This window comes from Sphaeramia orbicularis, chromosome 3 (assembly GCF_902148855.1).
Source record: "Sphaeramia orbicularis chromosome 3, fSphaOr1.1, whole genome shotgun sequence".
Lineage (NCBI taxonomy): Eukaryota > Metazoa > Chordata > Actinopteri > Kurtiformes > Apogonidae > Sphaeramia > Sphaeramia orbicularis.
In genome coordinates, this window is record NC_043959.1 from 60,121,099 (window position 1) to 60,133,332 (window position 12,234).

Below are 12,234 nucleotides of genomic sequence, written 5' to 3' on the forward strand. Positions count from 1 at the left end.
GAAATAGGCTGTGACGAGTCTGTCAGCCCCATTCCTTCAGGCAAATCTATGGAGACTGAGCTCATAAAGGGGTCGTTCCAGAGGACATCTGTTATGTGTCTTCCAGGATGTGGTGAAATTGTCATGTCCAGTGTGTCAGCTGGCATCCGATGAAACATCTGGGTTAATGAGTTACAGACAGCACACGCCAGCAGTTCCAGAATATACACAAAACCTTTGAAGTAAAAAAAAAACAAAAAAAAACCTATCTGAATATCTAAGTTAGATCTTCAGAGACTCAGCTGCTTAAACTTTGCTTGAATCTTTCTCTGACTTAGTTTTTTTCCCTGGACTTCCTTCATCATTCTTCGCTGTTTTCCTCATTAGCATGCCTTTATTTCCCTCAAATACACTTTCCACTTCCTTTGCCAATAAGGATTTTTCCCTTGTTACTCTTCAGCTGTGCACTCATTCTGGATTCACAACTAGAGCAGAGACAGGGGAGCCGGTAGTAGAGCTAGCACTAGTGCAACATGAACATTTTACTGAGCATGTGCAGCTTTGAACCAATGAAAACATTATAGAATGAAAGGGTTAAAGATCTCATCCAGAGGCACTAAAATGAGACTTCTTCATCCACTGCTACGTCACACGGTGAGCGTGTTGGAACGTCTGTAGGTGCTGCTTTGTTGGAAGTTAAAAGTGGGAGCTCAGATGCAAACATGCTCATTTTCCTGACAAGGCAAACGTTTGTGCCAGCTCTCCTGGACTGCAGAATCCACTACCTCCTTCTAGTTACTTGTTTGTGTGTAGAATCATGGCCATATGGTAAGTACAACACACCCGCTGACAGGAGCTGTGATTACTGTTGTTACTGTATACTCCTGTGGAGAGAAACTTGGTGTTTTCTATCCCCAGTATCTACTTTCCTTCGGTTTGTTCTAACTTTTAGCAGAAAAACAGCCAAAACTGACTGACTGACTAACTGTGGAGTTATTTCACGATGATGACTCACTTCTCCTGCTGTTTCAGTTCATGCTGACTCTTTTCCTAAGAAAGGTGCTGCATGTCGGTCCAATTTTATGCACAGGGGTACGCCAAGGAAATACACAATTAGGCCTCACATTAACCCTTTCATGCATGAATAATGAGAACCTTAATCAAGATTTTTTTTCCTCTGTGGACATGAAAAAAACAATGTGATTAAAATTTTTTTTTTAATGAACCTATTTTTCATGGGGTTATAAAAATGTCCACTCAGCTGGACACCATGCATTTTTTATTTTTATTAAACCTTTGTGTACCCAGGGAAGCAATTAAGAACAGATTCATATTTACAAAGGCAGCCTGATGATCATTTACTGACATACTGTGTGAAAACTATAAAACACTTTTCTTAAATACTGCTAATCTGTTCTCACATTTTAACAAACTAGAACTCAGAACTGGGAGAACATGGATCTAGTACAAGTTCAAAGGTGGAAGTCCCAGGTTTGACTGACATTCCAGTGCATTTTCACCAGTAGAAGGATGGAAAAACACCAGTTACAGGTTGAATCCATATATCATTTGTTCATTTGTTTTTCAATTTAAAACCAAAAATCAAAAAACAGAAACAACACTCTTTTTTTTGTTTTTAATTTTCAAAACCACAATGTGAAAAATGGATAATGGTTTGTTTTTCCATTTCCCGATTTTGTGCTCAAATGAAAAATGGAAAAAATGAATAACGACCGTTTCATCGGATTTTGCTATTTTCAATATAGTCAAGTTGTCTGACCTGGAAGTAGTCATTACTAGAGAAAAAAATGAAAAAAAAAACAGAATTTTCTAAATTAACAAGATACTGTTTTGTGAAAAAATTTAAATTCGGCTGTTTTTCTGAATTAATTCAGAAAAACAGAGCCGAATTAATATTTGTGTGAATGCAGTACGCTTCCGTACGTATCAAACAGCTGCTTAATTATAGCAAAATATTCCTCCAGTCCGGCCATGATTCCGTCTGTTTATTTTCTTCCCTTGTAACGACTTCTTCTGGGTCAGACAACTGAACTATATTGAAAATAGCAAAATCAGATGAAATGGTCGTTATCCGTTTTTTCCATTTTTCATTTGAGCACAAAATGGTGGTGTAATATTCTATACAGAATATCTAAGTTTAAGAAGTGACACAATATTCTACTGCCACCTATTGGATATGTAGTGTATTGTTTTATATCACGTGCACAGAGTAAGAAGGGGTGTGTCATTGAAGGATTTCTGCTGTCGCTGTAGCATGTTCACCTGAGATCTAATAAATAAGTTGATTGTGTGTCGTTATCCTAGTATTAATTGTACACATTGTACAAAGTAAAACAGGTGGGAGGTCACAGGTTTGACTGCCATTCCAGTGCGTTTTTACCAGTAGAAGGTTGGAAAAACATGAGTTACGGGTTGCCTGGAACGCAGCATTACAGTCTGGAAATTATGGTCGCTAAATTTGTTGCTAGGTGCTATGATTTTACTCCACACCCCAATTTCAAAACACCACTGAAAATACACTGTGTGTGTCTGAAACTATTTCACCTATCATTAGCCTCATAACATAATTTCCTAAGTCATAAGTTCCTACGTTCCTAAATCAACTTTACTCTCCTAACACTGCTGCTACATTTTTTGCAGATACAATATGGTAGCAAATATGACTTCAGGCAATTATACTATGAGGCTAACGTTAATAAAAACAGGGTGACTGTTGAAATGACCAACTGAGACATTAGTGAGCAATTATTGTCCTTTCAGCCTCCTATAGAGGGTCTGCACGTGACGTCACGGCGGTTCCGCCCACTGAGTGTCAGTCAGAGGCAGATGAGTGACAGCGTTGGCTTCAATCCTGTCTAAACTGAAGAACAATATTGAATCCAAAATGGGGCAGAGCTGTTGTTCATTGATTGTATTTTCAGGTTCTTAAAGCAGTGGGAGCTATCGTTTACAGACACCCAAAGACAAAGAAAAGAGAAGGAGATGGATCCACAAATCCAGGAAACCAAACCTAGATCTGTGTTAATTTCTGCTGTATTTTTGGGTCCAGTCAGACCTGAAATGACCTATTGTTTTGGCTAACGTTCCTTCTTAGTGCAGCTCTTGGTTTCATGATCAGATCTTTCATTGTTTTTGTCTTCAGTTTGTGACTCTGAACCTTGTGCTTCTACATGATTAGTAAACTAACTGAAACTGAGGCCAACCTAGTTTTACAAATACGGAGGAACTGGAGAATAAAGCTACGACGGAGTATTAGGACCACAGAAGAAAAGAAAACCACTGGGCACTACCAGAATAAAGTCAGAAAATATCGATATTAAACCTGTAATTTTATGAGAATAAAGTTGAATACAAAAAGAATCACAATGAGAATAAAGTCGTAGAAAAAAACCTCATAATTTAATGAAAATGTCATTGGTTTATGAGATTAAAGTCGTCATATTTCGACAATAAAGCCATAATATTATCAGAATAATGTGTTAATTTAAACCAGGTGGTGTAAATCTGCTAATTTCCCAGAATGCAGTGGTGCCCTGCTGGTCCACAGCAGTAGTATCTGTGTTGGATAAAGGACTAGATCTGAACTAGACTCAGTAAATCTGCTCAGTCCCAGTAGATCATGCATATATTCACTGGGGTCAGTCCACGCTCGACTGGAAATGACCTTTGGATCAGCTGGTTCTGGGCCCTAGTTTTGGAGCCTTTGGATCAGCTGGTTCTGGGCCCTAGTTTTGGAGCCTTTGGATCAGCTGGTTCTGGGCCCTAGTTTTGGACCCTTTGGATCAGCTGGTTCTGGTCCTAGTTTTGGAGCCTTTGGATCAGCTGGTTCTGGGCCCTAGTTTTGGAGCCTTTGGATCAGCTGGTTCTGGGCCCTAGTTTTGGAGCCTTTGGATCAGCTGGTTCTGGGCCCTAGTTTTGGAGCCTTTGGATCAGCTGGTTCTGGGCCCTAGTTTTGGAGCCTTTGGATCAGCTGGTTCTGGGCCCTAGTTTTGGAGCCTTTGGATCAGCTGGTTCTGGGCCCTAGTTTTGGACCCTGGTTGTCAGTCCTGATGAAACCATGTATATTAGTTTCAGGTCCAAATAGCGCTGACCCCCTCCCCCCTGGATCAGGTCTGGATCCTCCATGTGTGTCCTCATGTCAGTGTTCATGGACCACTTGTTCTTTGGTAGCTCGTACAGATCCATGTCCAGTCCAACTGTCCTTCATTTAAATTCAGATTTCCCATGTTCCTTTGTTTAAGACACTCAGTCTGACTGAGAGGGGCGTGGCCTGGGGGGGAAGTGACGTATGTGCAGACCCTCTATTATTTTCCATTTGAGGAGTCATGTCCAGTGACGTGCAGTGGGGTTCATGGCTGGGGAGGCACTGACTCTTTCAGAGCCAGATCTACAAATATATGGTGGCCTGAGAAACTGGAATAGAGAGAGTGAGCCAAAGGAACGGCCTGGGTATATGGGCTGTGCATCAGGTCAGCATAGGTAGACTGGCAGGAAGTCAACAGGAAACCTTCAAAAAGAGCCATTTCAAACTAAAAATAAAAAAAGTTTATGGTCTCACCTTTATGTGTACATGAAATCCATGCGCCGATCCTGGTGAATTAAAGTGTATAAAAAAGAACGAAGAAGATTATAAGCGCATGAATCTGTGGACTCACAGGACCTTCTATCATGAGGTAGGGGTACTGTTTGCCTCCCCTAGTGACTTTTTCACTATGGTTTCATGATTAATCTGTGAGCCTAAACACAATACAGAAATACATTCCATACGTTATGCAGATTATGGAAGGATAGAGCATAGAATCAGAGTGTTTGAAAGCATTTGAACTGTGATATACAGAGGGACAGCCACACAATATTTTCATCGGGTACCAGCAGAGTTCATGAGGGGAGGAGACAGTTCTCCAGGAGGCACAGCACAGCGCTGCCTCACAATGCATCTCCTCCCTGTATTTGAACGGAGCATGCGGAAATTCTGCTATTCTACTTGACAAAAAAAAAAGTAATAATAACAATATTGGATTAGAACTGAAAATGAGTTTATAGGACATACCAGCTGACAACTATCAACATTTATTATATTTTATAGTCAAGTTTTTTTTTCTTTTCAAGATTGACAAGGGAGGCTCTGCCTCCTCTGACTGCACGTCACTGGTCATGTCCTTCTGTTTTTCTACAGTTCCTCCTGCAGACGACTGTCCAAGTTCTCGGTGGAGCGTCATGTGTCGTCCATGTTGTGAGTACCAGCTGATCCAGTGTCGCTGCCCCTCAAAAGGTTCGAAGGTGGGCTACACGGTTCCCTGTTGTCGCAATGCTCTGGATCAGTGTGACCCCTGTATCATTCATCCAGGTACACTTCCACCACCACACAGAGAACCGTCGCACTCGTTCCTTCACTGCCTCAATTTCTAAAAAGCAGATGTAGGTTTTTTTCTGCTGGGTGTTAACCCTTTCATGCATAGTGATCGCCACAGTGGACAGTTATTCTACAGCTGTTCTCCGAGGTTCTAATAGTTTTGGGTTTTTCATTTTAGTTTAGTTTTATTTAGTTTTGACTTTTTTTTTCTCTAATTCCGTTAGTTTTAATTTGTTTTAAAGCAGGTTTGCTTGTTTTTATTAGTTTTCATTTTTTTCTAAATGCTTAGTTTTAGTTTCGTTTTAGTATTAATTTATAGTTTTTTTGTATCTTTTATCTTCTTCACTGTCGTATTAAAAAAAAAATCCCATACAGGACTCTGCTATTTTCTCCCAACTTTAGTCTCTGAGTGGGGACGAGAAGACGACTATGAACCACAAGTGACGGACCGTGAAATGTCGTATGGTGCTGCTAGCTAAAATTGCTAGAGCGAAATAAATCGCTTTCGTATCAATCCGACATTGACAAAGACGAAAACGAAGGGAATTTTATCCATAATTTTTATCCGTTTTAGTTAGTTTTGTAAACGCACAATACAGTTTCAGTCAGTTATGTTTTTTTCTTTTAATTATAGTTTGTATTTATTTCAGTTAACGAAAATGTTTTTACAATTCTAGTTTTCATCATTTCCTTAGTTTTCATTAACGATAATAACGTTGGTTTGCGCAGCCACCTGAGTGCGGCCACGGCAGCGCAACCATATGATATTATATGGATGAAACAATCATGACGTGGAAACAGCTGAAACGCGGAAACGGCTGGAGGAATATGCATAGAGGGAAGGGAGCTCCTGCCGTTTCCGCATCGTGTCTGTTCCAGCTGCTGGTGTCAGGCGGCTGCGTGAACCTCTGTTTCCCACAATGCACATCGTGACAAAATTCCAAAGATGCCTGAGTTCCCTCCTGGCTCTGTTTGTAAACACATGGTTTGTTTCTGGTGGATGACACTAAGAAACTGTTCACCGTGATGCAAGAGATTCAGGTGAGGAATGACAGACAGACGAACAGATTCATGATACTGAGGATAGGACTGAGGTTTGACAGATTTGATGAGAAGTTGGTCATGAAAGTCTCCCACACCTTTAAACCGACCACAATGAACATTTGACAGATAAACAGAACCACAGTGCTTCAGTTTCAGCTTCACAGTTTGTCATGTCTTTTATGGATTGTCTCTCTCAACTCACCATATATTTTTTTTATGTAGGGTTTTTTTTTTTTTTTAACAATTACTAGAAATTTCAGGTGACCTCATTTGAATTCCAGGCGACCCCACGTGGGGTCCTGGCCCCAAGGTTGAAAAACACTGGCTTTAGACTCCCCCAAATGTGAAAGACTGTCAAACTATATGAAAAACTTTTTACAGAGAACTAATGTCTAAGAATCTCTTTACATTTTATTAGTTTTTACTTTGTATGTTAAGATTGTTCTAAGTTCCTGTGGCCTTGTCGATTGTACCTTTGCTCTTTGTTAACTGTAATCTTTGAAATAAAGATAAAAAAAAGAGTTTTTAGCACCAAGAGTTAATTATACCCTTCCTTCCACTCTTCTAGGCTGCAGTCTGTTTGAGAATTGTAAATCCTGCCACAATGGGACATGGAGAGCCAATGATGACTTTTTCGTCAATGGAAAGTATTGTACGGAGTGTCGCCAAGGCTGGAGTGGAGGCGACTGTAAAAGTGAGTTTCTGTGTTTACTGCTTTTTCTTTCTATACACGGGCTTAAGATTATGACCCACATCTGTCAAAGAAATCTGATAATGTTCACGGGTCTGGTATCGTCATCCAGTATAACCCCTTTTCCACCAGATTCCCAGGAACTTATTTACCTGGTAACAGACTTCCTGGTAGTGTTTGGGTTTCCGCTGTACCTAAATGAGGCTGGGTCATCTGGAGTCGGTGACTTGAAGTGCTGCTGAATTTCTATTGAGCGTATTCAGCGTATGTGTGATGAGGTCTAGGTTTGGAGTGTATTTGCAGAATACGCTCTTTAACAGATTTTAATGGACACACAAAGACACTGATAGAACAGTCTGGGCTCAGCTGGACTCCAGCTGGATACGCTAAGCACGGCTCAGAAAAATACGCCTAAAAGAGCGTATTCAACTGGAAAACAGAGCAAAAAAGATCAAACTGAGCAAATACGTTCGTTCAGAGCACATTCTGGTGGACAGACAGATTATTGCAACGCACTTGAGGGAGCGAGATGAATACGCACAGCTTGGCTTCAGCTTAGTAATGTATACGACAAATGGACATCGTCATCCGTCCGTCCATCCATCCATCCATCCATCCTTCATTCATTCATCTATCCATCTATTCATTCATTCATTCATTCATTCATTCATTCATTCATTCATTCATCTGTCTGTCCACTCATCTGTTCATTCATCCATCCATCCATCCATCCATCTATTCATTCATTCATTTATCCATCCATCCGTCCACTCATCCATCCATCCATCCATCCATCCAGCTTCTCTTTTTTTTTGCTCCATTTTCCAAATAATGAAAACACAAACAGTGAAGCTTAAAGAAATGGAATAAATAAATACACCATACAAACTGGCTACAGTGGGCTAATGTTGGTGTGGAATGCTACAAATGTGTTCCACCAATCAGTGTTCTTCAGCACATAGCCCCGCCCCCAACAATTTAGGGGAATCTGAACAGGCCTACCCCCCTACCAGGAACTTTTTTCAGGGAAAGTTTGGACTGGAGGGAAAGTAATTTCAGTGGAAACACTGTAAGAGTTCCTGCGATGGAAAAGGGGCTTCAGTGTAAAATATGTCAGCTGTTGAATTCCTCCAACACTAAACAGACGACCTGATGCTTGTTAAACCTTTGGCAAACAGCTGTTTCCAATCGGTCCAGCTGATCTTTGGCTGGATATTTTACCACGCAAATAACTCAGGTCTTGTGCCAGCATGTTGTCTTTGGGGATTGTTTTTTTTTTCTAATTCCTAAAACATCACATTCATCTGAAATGTTTTAGAGTGTGTCGTAGTTGATTGAAATGATCTCATAGTCAGAAGATATAAATGAATAAAATCATGTGTGTTATCATATAAACACTATGTAACATAACATGATGCAAAAGCATCACAATATGTACAAAAACCTCGACCAAGTGGGATAAAATTTCACTTTGTGATGAAATCTGGAAAATGCTGTCCATCTTGTACTCTTCTCCCATAGTTCAAAAAATAATTTACTAAGGGGAGTTTGGAAACGTACATATAAAACTTATAATACATAAAAAAAAAAAACACTAAACCAGTTTTCACACAGAAGAGACAAGCATTAAATTTTTTTGAATTGGTTGATTTCAAAAACTGTACAGATAATGTGTGAAGCACTTCTTATTTATTTATTTATTTATTTATTTAATTAACTTCCAAACTGGTTCCACTGGTTGATGTTAACCCATAAAGACCCAGTGCTACTTTTGTGGCAGTTCCCAAATGAATTTTTTTTTCTCTATTTAATCTTTCTTGAGTGATTTATCATCATTCATTATAATATTATCCTCTGTATTTTGCCTTTTGTCAGTGAAAATCATGTATTTTCCTGTATTCAATTCACAAATGATGTAGATATTCATAAAAACTCAGATTAAAGTTGATTGTTATATCAGAAACAGAGAAAACGGAAGAAAAGGTGACTTTTTCAACAAAAATCAATCATTAACAGAACACACAACAAGTGTGTCCACCTACTGTCATTGATCCAACTCTATGGGTTTTGCTGGTGAATCAATGTTGTAGAAGATAACAGTGTTTCCACGGTAACTATGGAGCCTCTGAACGTCCAAATGGGTCATATCTGATGACCATGAAAAGATGACAAACTGTATTTTACACCAATTATTTACATGTATTAATAGGATTAATAGATCAACACTTTAAATCAGTACATGGTTTGGGTCTTTATGGGTTAAAGCGAGCCAGTGTAAACGGACAGAAACAAAGGTCAAATATGAAAAAGCAGGTGAAAATCTGTCAAAGGGGAATAGACCTGTCAAAGGGAATTCAGGATGCCTACGTCACTTGACAAAGGTTGAAAAACTAAGTGAAGGTGATAAACAAGTATTTAAGTGACATATGATCTCAGTTATTTACAGTGTATGACATAACCACTGTTTTCACTCGTGGTTATTAATGTCTGTTTCTGCCAGAGTACCCAGGACCTACATTTATTACCAAACACAGGACGCCTGCATTTTTAACAAATCATTGCAATCAACCTAAACATAATAAGGCTTTGTTCAGACTGCAGCCAAATGTGGCCCAAATCTGATTTTTTTGCCCATATGTGACCTATATCCGATCTATGGACGTAACGATTACTGGTATAAGATTAAACTTCACGACGGTTAGTATTACTGTTTAAATTCTAATTGTCATGAAAACTGTATTTGATTACCGCATTTTGAAAACTCCTGGTGATCCTGCTCATTTCCTGCTCTAAAGCGTCTGCCTGCAGGACCTCCGCTGTGGAGTCCCTCCCCCTGCTCCTCTCGGTCCACTCGCACAGACCTGGTCCACTCATTGTGACATTGTGAATGATTTGATGTAGAAAAATAAAAAAAAAATAAAATAAAACACTCAGGAATCATTAGGAGAATTGATAAGGAATTGGATTGGTAAGCAGAATTGATAATGGCATTGATATTGATCAAATCGTATCAATTCCCACCCCTAGTGCAGATATCTCTTATGTCCATAAGGTGCCATCTTTAATGCACATTTGTATGTTTGATGTTTACATGTTAACCTCCTCAGACCCAGGAAGTGTCGGCAAAGTACCAGCTTTTTTTTTTTTATGAAATCAGTGCCTATATTGGAAACATCATGATGCAACCGTTTTTTCAGATACAGTTTTATACATTTTTATGGAATGTCCTTTGTGGTGGACAGTTTTCTTTTTTTTGTACAAAGTTGTGAAACTCTGGACAGAACACCCATAGCTGGGTCTGAGGAGGTTAAATAAATGAATACACACATACATAAAGTATCATTCATGTTGTTTTTTGGTTTATTATAGGTTTACTATAGTCGACTACAACTAAAATCCTATTTCTTCCCCCAGTGTTAATGCTTCACAGTGTGCAAGAACAAAATGACTGCATTATGGAACCTTGTAATAAATATTTTTCTGAATTATGTTTCATATTGTTTTGAGCTTCTATGAACCAAGGCTATCCTCATAACACCTGAAAACACTCAAACAAAATAAAACTCTACGAAAAACTACTGGTAAAACTCAAAAAAGCTGCAGCCAAATTCAAGAAATGAATAAAAATTTCATAGGGTGATAAGTAAAAACTGCCTCCGGGATCCTTGAAGACCTCTATATCGTGTCGGTCCTCCAAACTTATTTGAATTCTTATCTATTGCTGCGTAAGTAAACAAACAAAATGGCAGTGGTGTGACGTTCACAAATGAATCGAATCTTTTGAACGGCTCTTTGAAATGAACGATGGGAACAGAGTCTATGGAATGTCCTTTGTGGTGGACAGTGTTCTTTTCTTTTTGTTTTTTTGTGTAAAGTTGTGAAACTCTTGTTCACATTGTATGTGTTATTTTATTTTATTTTATTTTTTTCAAAATACAACTTGGTTAAATTATTTCAGTGTGTGTGTATTAGTACTTTTTGAACATTTTGAGCACATTTCAACAATCCCGCGATAATATTGACAGCTGTGATAATTTTGGTCACAATAACCGTGATATGAAATTTTCATATCGTTACATCTCTAATCTGATCTGTTTAAGACAGTTTGAACAGCACAAATCTGACCCAGGCCACTTTCATATGCGGTCCTAAATAAGTATAAGTATCTGATACTTTGTAATGCAGCTTCAGTCTGAACGGCCAGGTCACATTTATCCGACCTTTGCATCATTGAAATGCGACAAACGTCACAATTCTGCGTCTCAGAAGTGTTACTTCCATAAACACAGTTCATGTCTGCGTGGTCTCGTATTACGTCAGGACCTCTTTTGTGCACGCGGGTCACTTCAGGGTCGTATTAAATTCATACTCAAAACTGATAGAAGTCGCAGTTAATGTGTAATATGAACGAGCACATACAAAAAAATCAGATTTCACCAAAAAATCTAAATTGTGCATTAAGACCTGCTGTCTGAACGTAGCCTTACTGATACATTTCTCTGTGATTCATTAAAGTTGTTACACTGCGGTTGTCATAACAGAAAATGACAGTTACACTTTTAACATTTTCTGTGTATTTTGACTACACTGGAGCTAAACACTGATAGAAATTAAAATAAGCTTTCCCAGGTCAGCTTTCGACTTGAAGTCCCTGATTTTACTTGTATTTTTAAGATAATTATGACAAAATGCTGTTTTGGATTACTGCTTTTATGTGATTATTTAGATTAAAATCATGCCAGTAAATTACAACACTGGTCAAAAAACTGTTAAAATGAATTCAACCTGTTTTACATTATTGTCATCATCTTGCATTTTCATCATTAACACATGCAATTCATGTTATTTGCAATGATCACTGCAATGTGACAATACAAAGAAATAGATTGTACATTGCTTTTAGGCTGTTTATTGTACCAAATATGTCTGTTTTTACATCTTGAAGTGAATATCTGTTACTGTGTTTTGACTTATTGACCAATGGGTTGCTTTTACATGTTTTCCTAAATATTTTGTTGTTTTTCATGAAGGTCAAATTCCAGTTAGTCCTGTATAAGTTGCTATACAGGGTATGAACACTTGGTGGCGACAACACACTGCTTGTGAAGTCTACTGAGCTCAGTGGGTATTTGTCAGTCTATAGCAT

The 12,234-nt window shown here is 38.7% G+C and overlaps 1 protein-coding gene across 1 annotated transcript in view; it reads left to right on the forward strand.

Annotated features, from left to right (window-relative positions):
- Positions 1-692: 692 nt before the first annotated feature.
- The window catches only part of pamr1a (peptidase domain containing associated with muscle regeneration 1a), a 49,722-nt gene continuing 38,180 nt past the window's right edge, over positions 693-12,234 (forward strand). The window contains exons 1-3 of the mRNA XM_030131213.1: positions 693-807; positions 5,177-5,347; positions 6,966-7,091. Coding sequence (XP_029987073.1) covers positions 702-807; positions 5,177-5,347; positions 6,966-7,091 — 403 coding nt within the window. The 5' untranslated portion in view covers positions 693-701. The remainder of the gene's footprint in view (positions 808-5,176; positions 5,348-6,965; positions 7,092-12,234) is intronic.